Source organism: Oncorhynchus masou, chromosome 10, assembly GCF_036934945.1.
Source record: "Oncorhynchus masou masou isolate Uvic2021 chromosome 10, UVic_Omas_1.1, whole genome shotgun sequence".
In the NCBI taxonomy this organism is placed as follows: domain Eukaryota; kingdom Metazoa; phylum Chordata; class Actinopteri; order Salmoniformes; family Salmonidae; genus Oncorhynchus; species Oncorhynchus masou.
The window spans coordinates 46,357,381-46,374,953 of record NC_088221.1 but is presented as its reverse complement, the minus strand read 5'-3'; the positions used below and the strand labels follow the sequence as shown (position 1 = coordinate 46,374,953).

Here is a 17,573-nt window from a genome sequence, read left to right as displayed (position 1 = left end):
GCGATGAGCAAGTTATACTGGGTAGGAGACGGAGACCAGATAGAGGCCAGATACCACTGCAGTCCAAGGTGGATCATGAGAGACATGCAGAGTAGTGATAGGAGGTCAGACACCACTGCAGTCCAAGGTGGATCATGAGAGACATGCAGAGTAGTGATAGGAGGTCAGACACCACTGCAGTCCAAGGTGGATCATGAGAGGCATGCAGAGTAGTGGTAGGAGGTCAGACACCACTGCAGTCCAAGGTGGATCATGAGAGACTTACAGAGCACATCACATTTCTCACCATAACAAACATCATTAAAGGCTAAAGGTAACAAACTGTTACTAGAGAAGAATAGGGTTGAACATCCATGATTCTAAAAATACCATTTAATCAAGTCCTGCTGCTGGCTCGGATAGCGAATTTAGATTGGTAGATTGGTTCAAAAAGTTGGCAGGGGCCCAAACGCTAAATATTATCGTATGCTTCCCAGTTGAGATAGATTATGACAACCTTTTGTGACGTTTTTGTTAGTTTTGGTGTTCTGCAGGTTTTTTGGGGGGCACATTTTTTTGTTGTTGAGGGAAGTCAAATTTCGATAGTTGAAGTCTACGCCCTTTTCATCAGTGATTGGTCAACAGTACTACCCCTAGTAGGAGTGGGAACTATTGACAGGATTCTTCAATTAAGTGTTTCTGTGGTCATTCAACGAGACGACTAGTTTTCATGCACATTCTTTCACTTGAAAAGTACTGCACCAAACCTCTTAGTAAATGTAACATTGTGCGACTTCGACCTCGTTGGCAAAAACAGATTTTTTTAAATTTATCTTAGATTAATTGACTATTTTGACAAGTGTTACAGGCTACGTTGACGCGAACAGTTGAGGGGAGGAGGGGTTAACATAACGTAGTCTAACGTCTGTTTCCTGTCTGTATGTCTCTCTGTCTCTTTGTCTGTGCTGCAAGATGAGAGGAGCGTGAGCCGGTGGGAAGTGTGCTGCATAACTGCCTGAGATAATGCTGTTGACACGCGCAGCCTGGAGCTGCTGCTGAGGGAGGAACAGGCAGTCCTGTACAGTCAGGGAGCTACTCACAGAGAGGGACCATGTCCCACCACCACCACAGGAACCCCAGCCAGGGCAGCCACCGCACAATGAGCGCCGAGGAGAGGAGCTCCACTCCCATCCGCCACCACAAGACACCTACACACAAGAGCGCCTCGTCATCCTCCTCATCCCAGCGCGACAGCCGGCAGGTAAGTAGCGACCGACCGTCAGACACAGACACAGTCAGCTGCTCTGGGAACAGTGACTAGTGGACTGATTCTGTCTCTGGTTCCTTGAGAAAGAGCGGGACTGTTTGGTAGTAGCAGCTCCATCAGCTCAGCCTGCAGGTGATCTGTCTAGGATTGGATGGTATCCGGATTTTCATACCATCATACCGTCTCTGTACCATATCGGGGTTTACGGTATTACCGAATGTACTCAATGGGCACTATTTAAAAATAGATAGAATAATTGGGAGCACAAAACTATTTTGGCAACAGGGATCTTGATCCAGGAGGGGATTGAATATCTCTGTTGTAACCATGAAGCTTGATCTTGACATCTAGCCACTTAGCTAGCAAGTTAGCAAACGAAACGCATAGCTGGAGCTCTGGGCTGGATATCATTTACTTGACACATCTTATATTGTTTTATATTTACACTTAACTTATAGTTAGTTATAAGCAGTGACTTTGCACGTACCCCTCAGACCCTGTGAAGCCGGGGTGCCCCCAAACCCCCCCCTATATATATATATATATATATGTATATATATATATATATATATATATATATATATACACACAAACACTACCATCTTAGAACACTTACTCATTCAAGGGTTTTTCTTTATTTTTACTATTTTCTACATTGTTTAATAATCGTGAAGACATCAATACTATGAAACAACAGGGCCTCCCGAGTGGCGCAGTGGTCTAAGGCACTGCATCGCAGTGCAAGCTATGCCACTAGAGATTCTGGGTTTGAGTCCAGGCTCACGGGAGGCCCATGGGGCGGCGCAGCGTCGTCCGGGTTAGGGAGGGTTTGGCCGGCAGGGATATCCTTGTCTCATCGGGCACTAGCGACTCCTGTGGCGGGCCGGGCACAGTGCACGCTGACACGAGTGTACGGTGTTTCCTCTGACACATTGGTGAGGCTGGCTTCCGGGTTGGATGGGCATTGTGTCAAGAAGCAGTGCGGCTTGGTTGGGTTGTGTTTCGGAGGATGCATGGCTCTCGACCTTCGCCTCTCCCAAGTCCGTACGGGAGTTGCAGCGATGAGACAACACTGTAACTACTACCAATTGGGGAGACTATGAAACTATGAAACAACACATATGGAATCATGTAGTAACCAAAAAAGTTTTTAATAAATCAAAATATATTTTATGTTTGAGATTCTTCAAATAGCCACCCTTTGCCTTGATGACAGCTTTGCATACTCTTGACATTCTCTCATCCAGCTTCACCTGGAATGCTTTTCCAACAGTCTTGAAGGAGTTCCCAGATATGCTGAGAACTTGTTGGCTGCTTGTCCTTCACTCTGCAGTCCGACTCTTCCCAAACCATCTCACTTTGGTTGAGGTCGGGGGATTGTGGAGGCCAGGTCATCTGATGCAGCACTCCATCACTCTCTTTCTTGGTAAAACAGCCCGTACACAGCTTGAAGGTGTGTTTTGGGGTTATTGTCCTGTTGAAAAACAAATTATATTCCCACTAAGCTCAAACCAGATGGGATGGCGTATTGCTGCAGAATGATGTGGTAGGCATGCTGGTAAAGTGTGCCTTGAATTCTAAATAAATCACAGACAGTGTCACCAGCAAAGCACCCCCACACCATAACACCTCCTCCATGCTTCACAGTGGGAAATACACATCTTACAAAGACACAGTGGTTGGAATGAAAAATCAAACATTTCCACAGGTCTAATGTCCAAGCTTTACAGCGTGCGGAGATCATCCGTTCACCCACACTGCGTCTCACAAAGACACGGCAGTTGGAACCAAAAATCTCCAATTTGGACTCCAGACCAAAGGACAGATTCCAACCGGTCTAATGTCCACTGCTCGTGTTTCTTGGCCCAAGCAAGTCTCTTCTTCTTATTGGTGTCCTTTCGTAGTGGTTTCTTTGCAGCAATTCGACCATGAAGGCCTGATTCACACAGTCTCCTCTGAACAGTTGATGTTGAGATGTGTCTGTTACTTGAACTCTGAAGCATTTATTTGGGTTGCAATTTCTGAGGCTGGTAACTCTAATGAACTCTGGGTCTTCCATTCCTGTGGCGGTCCTCATGAGAGCCAGTTTCATCATAGCGCTTGATGGTTTTTGCGACAGTATTGTAAACAGTGAATTAGAATTCTTATTTAGTGTCAGCTTATGGGGGCTTAAATGTTAGGCCATTTAGTCGTGGTGTGAAGCTGAAGCCTTTAGTTGTGGTGTGAAGCTGAAGCCTTTAGTCGTGGTGTGAAGCTGTGAACTGAACTGCCGTATCACCGTAGCAACCAAGAAACAGGACTTTGCACTGGAGTCTTAGACATCACCGCTTTACCGATGGTGAATCATTCATTATTCATGAGGCAGAGTGAGAAAGCCAAGGCTCTATTGGTTCAGGAAACATGTGACACGCCCTGGTATGCTGTGCTGTGTGGGAACTACTGCTACATACCTGTAACCTTGGGAGATTGCTTTCTGAAGAGGAGTGCTTTGGGGGAGTTTTTGGGGGAATTGCAGACTAGACAGAACACTTGTTGTGGCAGTCAGGCTTGCTGCTAAATGAGAGATGTACCCTTCCTATGGCTCTCTGGTTCCTGTCCTACACTGGCCCCTGTCCTACACTGGCCCCTGTCCTACACTGGCCCCTGTCCTACTCTGGTCCCTGTCCTACACTGGCCCTTGTCCTACACTGGTCCCTGTCCTACTCTGGCCCCTGTCCTACTCTGGTCCCTGTCCTACTCTGGTCCCTGTCCTACTCTGGCCCCTGTCCTACACTGGTCCCTGTCCTACTCTGGTCCGTGTCCTACTCTGGTCCGTGTCCTACTCTGGTCCCTGTCCTACTCTGGTCCGTGTCCTACTCTGGTCCGTGTCCTACTCTGGTCCCTGTCCTACTCTGGTCCCTGTCCTACACTGGCCCCTGTCCTACACTGGCCCCTGTCCTATACTGGCCCCTGTCCTACACTGGTCCCTGTCCTATACTGGCCCCTGTCCTACTCTGGTCCCTGTCCTATACTGGCCCCTGTCCTACACTGGTCCCTGTCCTACTCTGGGTTCCTGTCCTTCTCTGGGTTCCTGTCCTACACTGTCCCCTGTCCTACTCTGGTCCCTGTCCTACTCTGGTCCCTGTCCTACACTGGCCCCTGTCCTACACTGGTCCCTATCCTACTCTGGGTTCCTGTCCTTCTCTGGGTTCCTGTCCTACACTTTCCCCTGTCCTACACTGGCCCCTGTCCTACACTTTCCCCTGTCCTACTCTGGCCCCTGTCCTACTCTGGCCCCTGTCCTACACTGGCCCCTGTCCTACACTGGCCCCTGTCCTACACTGGCCCCTGTCCTACACTGGCCCCTGTCCTACACTGGTTCCTTTCCTACACTGGTTCCTGTCCTACACTGGCCCCTGTCCTACACTGGCCCCTGTCCTACACTGGCCCCTGTCATACACTGGTCCCTGTCCTATTCTGGGTTCCGGTCCTTCTCTGGGTTCCTGTCCTACTCTGGGACCCTGTCCTTCTTTGGGTCCCTGTCCTACTCTGGGTCCCTGTCCTACTCTGGGTCCCCGTCCTACTCTGGATCCCCGTCCTACTCTGGGTCCCCGTCCTACTCTGGGTCCCTGTCCTACTTGGTAGGCCGTCATTGTAAATAAGAATTTGTTATTAACTCACTTGCCTCGTTAAATAAAGGTTAAATAATAATAACTCCTACTCTGATCCCTGTCCTACTCTGGTCCCTGTCCTACTCTGGTCCCTGTCCTACTCTGGTCCGTGTCCTACTCTGTTCCCTGTCCTACTCTGGTCCCTGTCCTACTCTGGTCCGTGTCCTACTCTGGTCTCTGTCCTACTCTGGTCCCTGTCCTACTCTGGTCCCTGTCCTACTCTGGTCCCTGTCCTACTCTGGTCCCTGTCCTACTCTGGTCCCTGTCCTACTCTGGTCCCTGTCCTACTCTGGCCCCTGTCCTACTCTGGTCCCTGTCCTACTCTGGTCCCTGTCCTACTCTGGTCCGTGTCCTACTCTGGTCCGTGTCCTACTCTGGTCCGTGTCCTACTCTGTTCCCTGTCCTACTCTGGTCCCTGTCCTACTCTGGTCCGTGTCCTACTCTGGTCCGTGTCCTACTCTGGTCCCTGTCCTACTCTGGTCCGTGTCCTACTCTGGTCCCTGTCCTACTCTGGTCCGTGTCCTACTCTGGTCCGTGTCCTACTCTGGTCCCTGTCCTACTCTGGTCCGTGTCCTACTCTGGTCCCTGTCCTACTCTGGTCCCTGTCATACTCTGGTCCCTGTCCTACTCTGGTCCGTGTCCTACTCTGGTCCCTGTCCTACTCTGGTCCCTGTCCTACTCTGGTCCCTGTCCTACACTGGTCCCTGTCCTACTCTGGTCCCTGTCCTACTCTGGTCCCTGTCCTACTCTGGTCCCTGTCCTACTCTGGTCCGTGTCCTACTCTGTTCCCTGTCCTACTCTGGTCCCTGTCCTACTCTGGTCTCTGTCCTACTCTGGTCCGTGTCCTACTCTGGTCCCTGTCCTACTCTGGTCCGTGTCCTACTCTGGTCCGTGTCCTACTCTGGTCCGTGTCCTACTCTGTTCCCTGTCCTACACTGGTCCCTGTCCTACACTGGTCCGTGTCCTACTCTGGTCCGTGTCCTACTCTGGTCCGTGTCCTACTCTGGTCCCTGTCCTACTCTGGTCCCTGTCCTACACTGGTCCCTGTCCTACTCTGGTCCCTGTCCTACACTGGTCCGTGTCCTACTCTGGTCCCTGTCCTACTCTGGTCCGTGTCCTACTCTGGTCTCTGTCCTACTCTGGTCCGTGTCCTACTCTGGCCCCTGTCCTACTCTGGCCCCTGTCCTACTCTGGTCCCTGTCCTACTCTGGTCCCTGTCCTACTCTGGTCCGTGTCCTACTCTGGTCTCTGTCCTACTCTGGTCCGTGTCCTACTCTGGTCCCTGTCCTACTCTGGTCTCTGTCCTACTCTGGTCCGTGTCCTACTCTGGTCCCTGTCCTACTCTGGTCCGTGTCCTACACTGGCCCCTGTCCTACACTGGCCCCTGTCCTACACTGGTCCCTGTCCTACACTGGTCCCTGTCGTACACTGGCCCCTGTCCTACTCTGGTCCCTGTCCTACACTGGTCCCTGTCCTACACTGGCCCCTGTCCTACACTGGCCCCTGTCCTACACTGGCCCCTGTCCTTCTCTGGGTTCCTGTCCTACTCTGGGACCCTGTCCTTCTTTGGGTCCCTGTCCTACTCTGGGTCCCTGTCCTACTCTGGGACCCTGTCCTTCTTTGGGCCCCTGTCCTACTCTGGGACCCTGTCCTTCTTTGGGCCCCTGTCCTACTCTGGTTCCCCGTCCTACTCTGGTCCCTGTCCTACTCTGGTCCCTGTCCTACTCTGGTCCCTGTCCTACACTGGTCCCTGTCCTACTCTGGTCCCTGTCCTACACTGGTCCGTGTCCTACTCTGGTCCCTGTCCTACTCTGGTCCGTGTCCTACTCTGGTCTCTGTCCTACTCTGGTCCGTGTCCTACTCTGGCCCCTGTCCTACTCTGGCCCGTGTCCTACTCTGGTCCCTGTCCTACTCTGGTCCGTGTCCTACTCTGGTCCCTGTCCTACTCTGGTCCGTGTCCTACTCTGTTCCCTGTCCTACACTGGTCCCTGTCCTACACTGGCCCCTGTCCTACACTGGCCCCTGTCCTACACTGGTCCCTGTCCTACACTGGTCCCTGTCGTACACTGGCCCCTGTCCTACACTGGCCCCTGTCCTACACTGGCCTCTGTCCTACACTGGCCCCTGTCCTACACTGGCCCCTGTCCTTCTCTGGGTTCCTGTCCTACTCTGGGACCCTGTCCTTCTTTGGGTCCCTGTCCTACTCTGGGTCCCTGTCCTACTCTGGGACCCTGTACTTCTTTGGGCCCCTGTCCTACTCTGGTTCCCCGTCCTACTCTGGGTCCCCGTCCTACTCTGGGTCCCTGTCCTACTTGGTAGGCCGTCATTGTAAATAAGAATTTGTTATTAACTCACTTGCCTAGTTAAATAAAGGTTAAATAATAATAACTCCTACTCTGGTCCGTGTCCTACTCTGGTCCGTGTCCTACTCTGTTCCCTGTCCTACTCTGGTCCCTGTCCTACTCTGTTCCCTGTCCTACTCTGGTCCCTGTCCTACTCTGGCCCCTGTCCTACTCTGGTCCTTGTCCTACTCTGGTCCCTGTCCTACTCTGGTCCGTGTCCTACTCTGGTCCGTGTCCTACTCTGGTCCCTGTCCTACACTGGCCCCTGTCCTACACTGGCCCCTGTCCTACTCTGTTCCCTGTCCTACTCTGTTCCCTGTCCTACTCTGGTCCCTGTCCTACTCTGGTCCCTGTCCTACTCTGGTCCCTGTCCTACTCTGTTCCCTGTCCTACTCTGGTCCCTGTCCTACTCTGGTCCGTGTCCTACTCTGGTCCGTGTCCTACTCTGGTCCGTGTCCTACTCTGGGCCCTGTCCTACTCTGGTCCGTGTCCTACTCTGGTCCGTGTCCTACTCTGGTCCGTGTCCTACTCTGGCCCGTGTCCTACTCTGGTCCCTGTCCTACTCTGGTCCCTGTCCTACTCTGGTCCCTGTCCTACTCTGGTCCGTGTCCTACTCTGGCCCCTGTCCTACTCTGGCCCCTGTCCTACTCTGTTCCCTGTCCTACTCTGGTCCGTGTCCTACTCTGGTCCCTGTCCTACACTGGCCCCTGTCCTACTCTGGTCCCTGTCCTACTCTGGTCCCTGTCCTACTCTGGTCCCTGTCCTACTCTGGTCCGTGTCCTACTCTGGTCCGTGTCCTACTCTGGTCCGTGTCCTACTCTGGTCCCTGTCCTACTCTGGCCCGTGTCCTACTCTGGTCCCTGTCCTACTCTGGTCCCTGTCCTACTCTGGTCCCTGTCCTACTCTGGTCCGTGTCCTACTCTGGCCCCTGTCCTACTCTGTTCCCTGTCCTACTCTGGTCCGTGTCCTACTCTGGTCCCTGTCCTACTCTGGTCCCTGTCCTACTCTGGTCCCTGTCCTACTCTGGTCCGTGTCCTACTCTGGTCCGTGTCCTACTCTGGTCCCTGTCCTACTCTGGTCCCTGTCCTACTCTGGCCCCTGTCCTACTCTGGCCCCTGTCCTACTCTGGTCCCTGTCCTACTCTGGTCCCTGTCCTACTCTGGTCCGTGTCCTACTCTGGTCCGTGTCCTACTCTGGTCCGTGTCCTACTCTGGTCCCTGTGCTACTCTGGTCCCTGTCCTACTCTGGTCCGTGTCATCAAATACTGTACACGGTGTACAAAAGATGCCTTGTGAGCTCTGCAGTCTTCTAGCCTATTGTCTGAACTCACTCTGATCTCAATAACATATTGATGTCCCATTCCTACTCCTCTCATTTCACCAGTTTAATTAAAGTAGAGATTGAGGGAGGTAAGAGGTGCTCAACAAATTAGGGACTTGGGTCCAATTGAATCACTTTAGTCTGTTCTTTGTGAGGCTGCGATACCTAGAGAATGTTATTGGACCAAAGTGACTGCTGTTGTGTTTGGTTACTGTAGTCATTTACCGGGCAGGAAAGTCCAAGTGGATTGTCTTGTTGTGTTGAGGCTGGAGGCGGGGCCATGTGGTGTGATTAATTCATTCAGGCTTATCCTGTGTCCCTATTGGCTCCCAGGTGAACGTCACAGCTCGCTACAGCCCAGCTCAGTGTCGCCATCACCATAGTGATGCATTAACTCAAGCCACAAGACTCATCTTGATAACTCTATGTTGCCTCGTTGTCTATGCTGGTTAGTGTGTTAGTGTGCGGTGCCGTGCCATATAACGGTTACATCTTCTCTAGGGACTCCTGGGGAAGCAGACTACAGACCCAGGGTAAAGGCCTTGAAAGGCTGGGCTGCAGTGCGTGTCAGTGTGCGAGGGGAAAGTGAGTGAAGTGGCTATTTGTGGGGGGAGCTTTAATGATATCCATCCCTTCTGGGATCAATACATATCACTCCCCCTTATGCTACTGACCACCATTAAACGCTCTGGAGACCCTCTCGAGTGCAACTAGACACCACCTGCAGTCTATATCACACACACACACACTCTCTCACTCTCACACACACACACACAAACACACACACACACACACCCCCACACTCACACACACACCCCCCCCCCCCCCACACACACACACACACACACACACACACACACACACACACACACACACACACACACACACACACACACACACACACACACACACACACACACACACACACAGAGAGAGAGAGATTCAACCCACACACAACTCATCATACACAGTCATCCCTCTGTGTATCCAGATAATCACACTAACCTTTTCTTTATGCTTCCACAACCACATGTCATCTCCTAGTTTTGAGACATATTAGATATAGTGAGGAAGATTCATCAGAAACAGTAGGTTCCCTGTGTGGAAGATTAATCTGAAAGAGTAGATTCCCTGTGGAAGATTAAACAGAAACAGGAGGTTCCCTGTGTGGAAGATTCCTCTGAAATAGTAGATTCCCTGTATGGAAGATTCCTCTGAAACAGTAGATTTCCTGTATATTTCTGTGGGTGACCAGGAAAAGTATTTTGGTAGCAGATGATTAGTGTATTAATGGCTGATGACAAGCAGGAGTGAAGTCATAGAGGTAGCCACAGAAAGAGGCTGTGTTCACGGTAATGGTCAGAACACATTGATGGCAGATGGTGTGATGAACCACCTGCGATGACAATGGAATAAATCTCTGCCTTTTTCACTGTGGCAAAGTAAATCCAACAAAGCACTTGTTTTGTTCTTGTCTTTCCCCTCTGTCCAACCACCAAGTCCAATGTTTTATTCAACCTATTTTTTTGTACCAGGCAATTTCATTGAGGTCACTTGGCCAATGTAAAGGCTCTAAATTGTGAAGGGACACTTGGCCAATGTAAAGGCTCTAAAATGTGAAGGGACACTTGGCCAATGTAAAGGCTCTAAAATGTGAAGGGACACTTGGCCAATGTAATGGCTCTTAAATGTGAAGGGTCACTTGGCCAATGTAAAGGCTCTAAAATGTGAAGGGACACTTGGCCAATGTAAAGGCTCTAAAATGTGAAGGGTCACTTGGCCAATGTAAAGGCTCTAAAATGTGAAGGGTCACTTGGCCAATGTAAAGGCTCTAAAATGTGAAGGGACACTTGGCCAATGTAAAGGCTCTAAAATGTGAAGGGTCACTTGGCCAATGTAAAGGCTCTAAAATGTGAAGGGTCACTTGGCCAATGTAAAGGCTCTAAAATGTGAAGGGTCACTTGGCCAATGTAAAGGCTCTAAAATGTGAAGGGTCACTTGGCCAATGTAAAGGCTCTAAAATGTGAAGGGTCACTTGGCCAATGTAAAGGCTCTAAAATGTGAAGGGACACTTGGCCAATGTAAAGGCTCTTAAATGTGAAGGGTCACTTGGCCAATGTAATGGCTCTTAAATGTGAAGGGTCACTTGGCCAATGTAAAGGCTCTAAAATGTGAAGGGTCACTTGGCCAATGTAAAGGCTCTAAAATGTGAAGGGACACTTGGCCAATGTAAAGGCTCTTAAATGTGAAGGGTCACTTGGCCAATGTAAAGGCTCTAAAATGTGAAGGGACACTTGGCCAATGTAAAGGCTCTAAAATGTGAAGGGTCACTTGGCCAATGTAAAGGCTCTAAAATGTGAAGGGTCACTTGGCCAATGTAAAGGCTCTAAAATGTGAAGGGACACTTGGCCAATGTAATGGCTCTTAAATGTGAAGGGTCACTTGGCCAATGTAAAGGCTCTAAAATGTGAAGGGTCACTTGGCCAATGTAAAGGCTCTAAAATGTGAAGGGACACTTGGCCAATGTAAAGGCTCTAAAATGTGAAGGGACACTTGGCCAATGTAAAGGCTCTAAAATGTGAAGGGACACTTGGCCAATGTAAAGGCTCTAAAATGTGAAGGGACACTTGGCCAATGTAAAGGCTCTAACATGTGAAGGGACACTTGGCCAATGTAAAGGCTCTAACATGTGAAGGGACACTTGGCCAATGTAAAGGCTCTAACACGGAACCCAAACCGGCCGCGTCATCATGCGCTGTCGTGCATACATTTATTTTGTCCCCCTACATAAAAACGCGATCACGACACGCAGGTTAAAATATCAAAACAAACTCTGAACCAATTACATTAATTTGGGGACAGGTCGAAAAGCATTAAACATGTATGGCAATTTAGCTAGTTAGCTTGCACTTGCTAGCTAATTTGTCATATTTAGCTAGCTTGCTGTTGCTAGTACACAGGTATTGTTAATACATTAAATGGCCAACCAAATCGTTTCTAGTCATCTCTTCTCCTTCCAGGCTTTTTCATCTTTGAACTTAAATGGTGATCGGCATCTAAACCTTCATAGTATTACCACGACAACCGGCAAAACATTTCATCTTTCAATCACACACGTGGGCATAACCAATGAGCAGATGGCACCTGATTCTATAAACCAATGAGGAGATGGGAGAGGCAGGACTTGCAGCGTGATCTGCGTCAGAAATAGAAAGGAGTTAAGGCCTAGAAGGAGTTTAGACCACTGAGCCACCGGGTGGCTGTGCCACCAGAGACTCTGGGTTCGAGCCCAGGCTCTGTCGCAGCCGGCCGCGACCATGGGGCGACGCACAATTGGCCTAGCGTCATCCGGGTTAGGGAGGGTTTGGCCGGCAGGGATATCCTTGTCTCATCGCTCACTAGTGACTCCTGTGGCGGACCGGGCGCAGTGCACGCTAACCAGGTCGCCAAGTGCATGGTGTTTCCTCTGACACATTGGTGCGGCTGGCTTCCGGGTTGGATGCGCGCTGTGTTAAGAAGAAAGAGGAGGAGGACACATGGCTATCGACCTTTGTCTCTCCTGAGCCCGTACGGGAGTTGTAGCGATGAGACAAGATAGTAACTAATAACAATTGGATACCACGAAATTGGGGAAAAAAAGGGGGTCTTTTTTTAAAGAAATAGGAGTTCTATTTTAGCCCTTCGCATCGCAGAAGCTCATTGGCACGCGCGAGCAGTGTGGGTGCAATAATTGAATAACATGAATTTCTACATTTATTTTGCGACACTCGCGCACGCGTAGTTTCCGGTCTGGTCAGCATGTAAGATGTCAAGGGACATGGCTCAATGTAAAGGCTCTAAGATGTCGGAGAGCCTTGAGAGAGATCCCATCCACTGAAAGGTCTGTCCAAGGATTGGCTCCTAGATCCCCCTCTTGATGAACAGTCCATCTGCTGCCCTTTTCTTGTCGAAAACAAGAGAGCTCCTCAACACAAAATCAGCACCCTCTCCAGTGTTGTGGTGTTAGCATTACCTGGTGGAGTTTATTAGGTGTGTTTCAATACACAGCGAGCATGTCGGTAATTCCCTAATGCTGCGGCAGTGTGCTGCTCTGCCATCAATGTCCTGTTGTGTGTCAAGTGTCCCTCTGGCTCTCTACCCCACAGTGTGGCTGCCGTGTAGGTCTAGAAATCAAATCAAATCAAATGTTATTTGTCACATGCGCCGAATACAACAGGTTACAGTGAAATGCTTACGTACAAGCCCTTAACCAACAATGCTTTAATACGTTTTAATGAAAAAAAAAAAAAAAATAAAAGTAACAAATAATTAAAGATCAGCAGTAAAATAACAATAGCGAGGCTATATACAGGGGATACCGGTACAGAGTCAATGTGTGGGGGGGCACAGGTTAGTCGAGGTAATTGAGGTAACATGTACAGTTGAATTCGGAAGTTTACATACACCTTAGCCAAATACATTTAAACTACATTTTTCACAATTCCTGACATTTAATCCTAGTAAAAAGTCCCTGTCTTAGGTCAGTTAGGATCACCACTTTATAATAAGAATGTGAAATGTCAGAATAATAGTAGAGAGAATTATTTATTTCAGCTTTTATTTCTTTCATCACATTCCCAGTGGGTCAGAAGTTTACATACACTCAATTTGTATTTGGTAGCATTGCCTTTAAATTGTTTAACTTGGGTCAAACGTTTCGGGTAGCCTTCCACAAGCTTCCCACAATAAGTTGGGTGAATTGTGGCCAATTCCTCCTAACAGAGCTGGTGTAACAGAGTCAGGTTTGTCGACCTCCTTGCTCGCACACGCTTTTTCAGTTCTGCACACAAATGTTCTATAGGATTGAGGTCAGGGCTTTGTGATGGCCACTCCAATACCTTGACTTTGTTGTTGTTAAGCCATTTTGCCACAACTTTGGAAGTATGCTTGGGGTCATTGTCCACTTTGAGGACCCATTTGCGACCAAGCTTTAACTTCCTGACTGATGTCTTGAGATGTTGCTTCAATATATCCACAATTTTTCCTACCTCATGATGCCATCTATTATGTGAAGTGCATCAGTCCCCCCTGCAGCAAAGCACACCCACAACATGATGCTGTCACCTCCGTGCTTCACAGTTGGATGGGTGTTCTTCGGCTTGCAAGCCTCCCCCTTTTTCCTCCAAACATAACGATGGTCATTATGGCCAAACAGTTCTATTTTTGTTTCATTAGACCAGAGGACATTTCTCCAAAAAGTACAATCTTTGTTTCCATGTGCAGTTAAGCGGCCTTTCAGGTTATCTTGATATAGGACTCGTTTTACTGTGGATATAGATACTTTTGTACCTGTTTCCTCCAGCATCTTCACAAGGTCCTTTGCTGTTCTGAGATTGATTTTCACTTTTCGCACCAAAGTACGTTCATCTCTAGGAGAGGGAACATGTCTTCTTACTGAGCGGTATGAAGGCTGCGTGACCCATGGTGTTTATACTTGCGTACTATTGTTTGTACAGATGAACGTGGTACCTTCAGGCGTTTTGTAAATTGCTCTTAAGGATGAACCAGACTTGTGGAGGTCTACAATTATTTTTCTGAGGTCTTGGCTGATTTATTTTGATTTTCGCATGATGTCAAGCAAAGAGGCACTGAGTTTGGTACACCTCCAGTTGACCCAAATGATGTCAATTAGCCTATCAGAAGCTTCTAAAGCCATGACATCATTTTCTGGAATTTTCCAAGCTGTTTAAAGGCACAGTCAACTTAGGGTATGTAAAATTCTGACCCTATGGAATTGTGATACAGTGAATTGTAAGTGAAATAATCTGTCTCAATTGTTGGAAAAATGCACAAAGTAGATGTCCTAACAGACTTGCCAAAACTATAGTTTGTTAACAAAAAATTTGTGGAGTGGTTGAAAAACTAGTTTTAATTATTTCTAATGACACCTAAGTGTATGTAAACTTCCCGTCTTCAACTGTAGATGTAGGTAGAGTTAAAGTGGCTTTGCATAGATAATAAACAGAGAGAAGCAACAGCATAAAAGAAGGGGTCTGGGTTAGAGGTCGACCGATTAATCGAAAAGGCCGATTAATTAATTAGGCCGATTTCAAGTTTTCATAACAATCAGAACTCTGTATTTTTGGCCTTTGCCGATTTGCCGATTTTTATACCTTTATTTAACGAGGCAAGTCAGTTAAGAACACATTCTTATTTTCAATGACGGCCTAGAAACGGTGGGTTAACTGCCTTGTTCAGGGGCAGAACTGTAACGGTTTTCCTCCTGGGAAGGAGAGGTGGACCAAAATGCAACGTGGTTGAAGTTCATGTTTTTTAATAAGAAAACTAAAGATGAACATAATACAAAACAATAAACGTGGAAAAACCGAAACAGCCCCATCTGGTGCAACAAACACAAAGACAGGAAACAACCACCCACAAAACCCAACACAAAACAGGCTACTTAAATATGGTTCCCAATCAGAGACAATGACGAACACCTGCCTCTGATTGAGAACCATATCAGGCCAAACATAGAAATAGACAAACTAGACACACAACATAGAATGCCCACTCAGATCACACCCTGACCAAACAAAACATAGAAACATACAAAGCAAACTATGATCAGGGTGTGACAAAAACGACAGATTTTCACCTTGTCATTGGATCGTGGGATCCAATCTTGCAACCTTAGTGTCCAACGCAATAACGACCTGCCTCTCTCTCGTTGCACTCCACAAGGAGACTGCCTGTTACGCGAATGCAGTAAACCAAGGTAAGTTGCTTGCTAGCATTAAACTTATCTTATAAAAAACAATCAATCATAATCACTAGTTAACTACACATGGTTGATGACATTACTAGATATTATCTAGCGTGTCCTGCGTTGCATATAATCTGACTGAGCATACAAGCATACAAGTATCTGACTGAGCGGTGGTAGGCAGAAACAGGCGTGTAAACATTCATTCAAACAGCACTTTCATGCGTTTTGCCAGCAGCTCTTCGTTGTGCGTCAAGCATTGCACTGTTTATGACTTCAAGCCTATCAACTCCCGAGATGAGGCTGGTGTAACCGAAGTGAAATGGCTAGCTAGTTAGCGCGTGCTAACTAGAGGGACAGAAGCTATACTGTTAGACTGGCAATACTAAAGTGCCTATAAGAACATCTAATAGTCAAAGGTTAATGTAATACAAATGGTATAGAGGGATAAAGTCCTATAATTCCTATAATAACTACAACCTAAAACTTCTTAACTGGGAATACTGAAGACTCATGTTAAAAGGAACCACCAGCTCTCATATGTTCTCATGTTCTGAGCAAGGAACTGAAACGTTAGCTTTCTTACATAGCACATATTGCACTTTTACTTTCTTCTCCAACACTTTGTTTTTGCATTATTTAAACCAAATTGAACATGTTTCATTATTTACTTGAGGCTAAATTGATTTTATTGGTGTATTATATTAAGTTAAAATAAGTGTTCTTCAGTAATTGTCATTATTAAAAAAAAAAGAACATTTTTATCGGCCGATTAATTGGTATCGGCTTATTTGGTCCTCCAAAAATCGGTTTCGGTATCGGCGTTGAAAAATCATAATCGGTCGACCTCTAGTCTGGGTAGCCCAGATTTATCCTAAGGTGTCCCTCTGGCTCTCTACCCCACAGTGCTGCTGCCATCTAGGTCTAGATATTTATTGCCCAGATTTACCCTAAGGTGTCCCTCTGGTTATCTACGCCACAGTGCTGCTGCCGTCTAGGTCTAGATAATTATAGCCCAGGTTTACCCAGATTCACCCCAAGGCGTTCCCAAGGATCGTTTGTTATATTCCTTGCTCCTAAAGACCTTACCTGTAGTAAAGGTTTGATTCATTGCAGTATTAGAGGTTAATGTAGCCTAAAACATTGAAACAGTGTGTTTCAATGTATATCGAACTAAAATATAAACACAACATGCTTCTGCCTTACCAAGCAAAAAGGCAGGAACTGCTCATAGCGTGGAACTGAGAAAAATGCCTTTTATTTGCCTTGGTTTCAGAGTGACTTTATGCAGTTACTGATAACATGACCCCCATTTTCTCAAAAAACACAATACAATAGAGGCAGGATACTTGTCCACATGATTAAGGATGTATTTAATGTAGCGAAAATTACATTAACTCAAGTGAGCAGTTACTGTCTTTTTGCTTGGTAGGGCTGCATTGCTTCGGCCTAATCATGGCTGTCTCTTTTGAAGTTCTATTAAGGCATTTGCATTAACAGTCTAGATCGTTTTACTACCTGGGTTTGTGATTTAATTGCCATACACTGAATCCAACCAATGACTGGTTATTGCACTGCTTTAATGATTTTGATGCATTGGGCTCCCAAGTGGCGCAGCGGTCTAAGACACTGCATCTCAGTGCAAGACGCATCACTACAGACACCCTGGTTTGAATCCAGGCACTATCACATCCGGCTGTGATTGGGAGTCAGCGTCGTCCGAGTCTGGCCAGGGTAGGCCGTCATTGTAAATAAGAATTTGTTCTTAACTGACTTGCCTAGTAAAATCATTTTTATTTAACTAGGCAAGTCAGTTAAGAACAAATTCTTATGGCGACGCTGGGCCAATTGTATGCCGCCCTATGGGACTCCCAATCACGGCCGAATGTGATTCAGCCTGGATACGAACTAGGGACTGTAGTGACGCCTCTTGATTATTTATTAATATAATTACTATGCAGATAAATCGCCAAACATAGTAGTAGGCTATACAGACTTTTCTGACTTGCGTATTGAAACGTTTATGTAAAAAGAAGCCTCGTAGCCGGTTTACAATGAGTCTGTTATCAGCTATTTAATAGACAGCCAGTGTTTATGGAAAACACAGATGAATTATATTCGATGAAGATGCTGAACCCTCACTGCAGGAACAATAGGTAGGCTAGTGGAGAGAGAGTCTCTGGTCCAAAATATTATAAAATTAAACAGATTAAAGGTTTTAAAAGCTAAGGATACTTATATGGTATTATTAAAGATATTGATGAAGATCT

The 17,573-nt window shown here is 47.4% G+C and overlaps 1 protein-coding gene across 1 annotated transcript in view; it reads left to right on the top strand.

Moving 5' to 3' along the window:
- Nucleotides 1–17,573, top strand: part of LOC135547686 (oxysterol-binding protein-related protein 6-like) — a 93,990-nt gene that overhangs the window by 27,403 nt on the left and 49,014 nt on the right. Inside the window, exon 2 of the mRNA XM_064976916.1 lies at nt 952–1,240. Within this exon, the coding sequence (XP_064832988.1) occupies nt 1,091–1,240 (150 nt within the window). The 5' untranslated portion in view covers nt 952–1,090. The remainder of the gene's footprint in view (nt 1–951; nt 1,241–17,573) is intronic.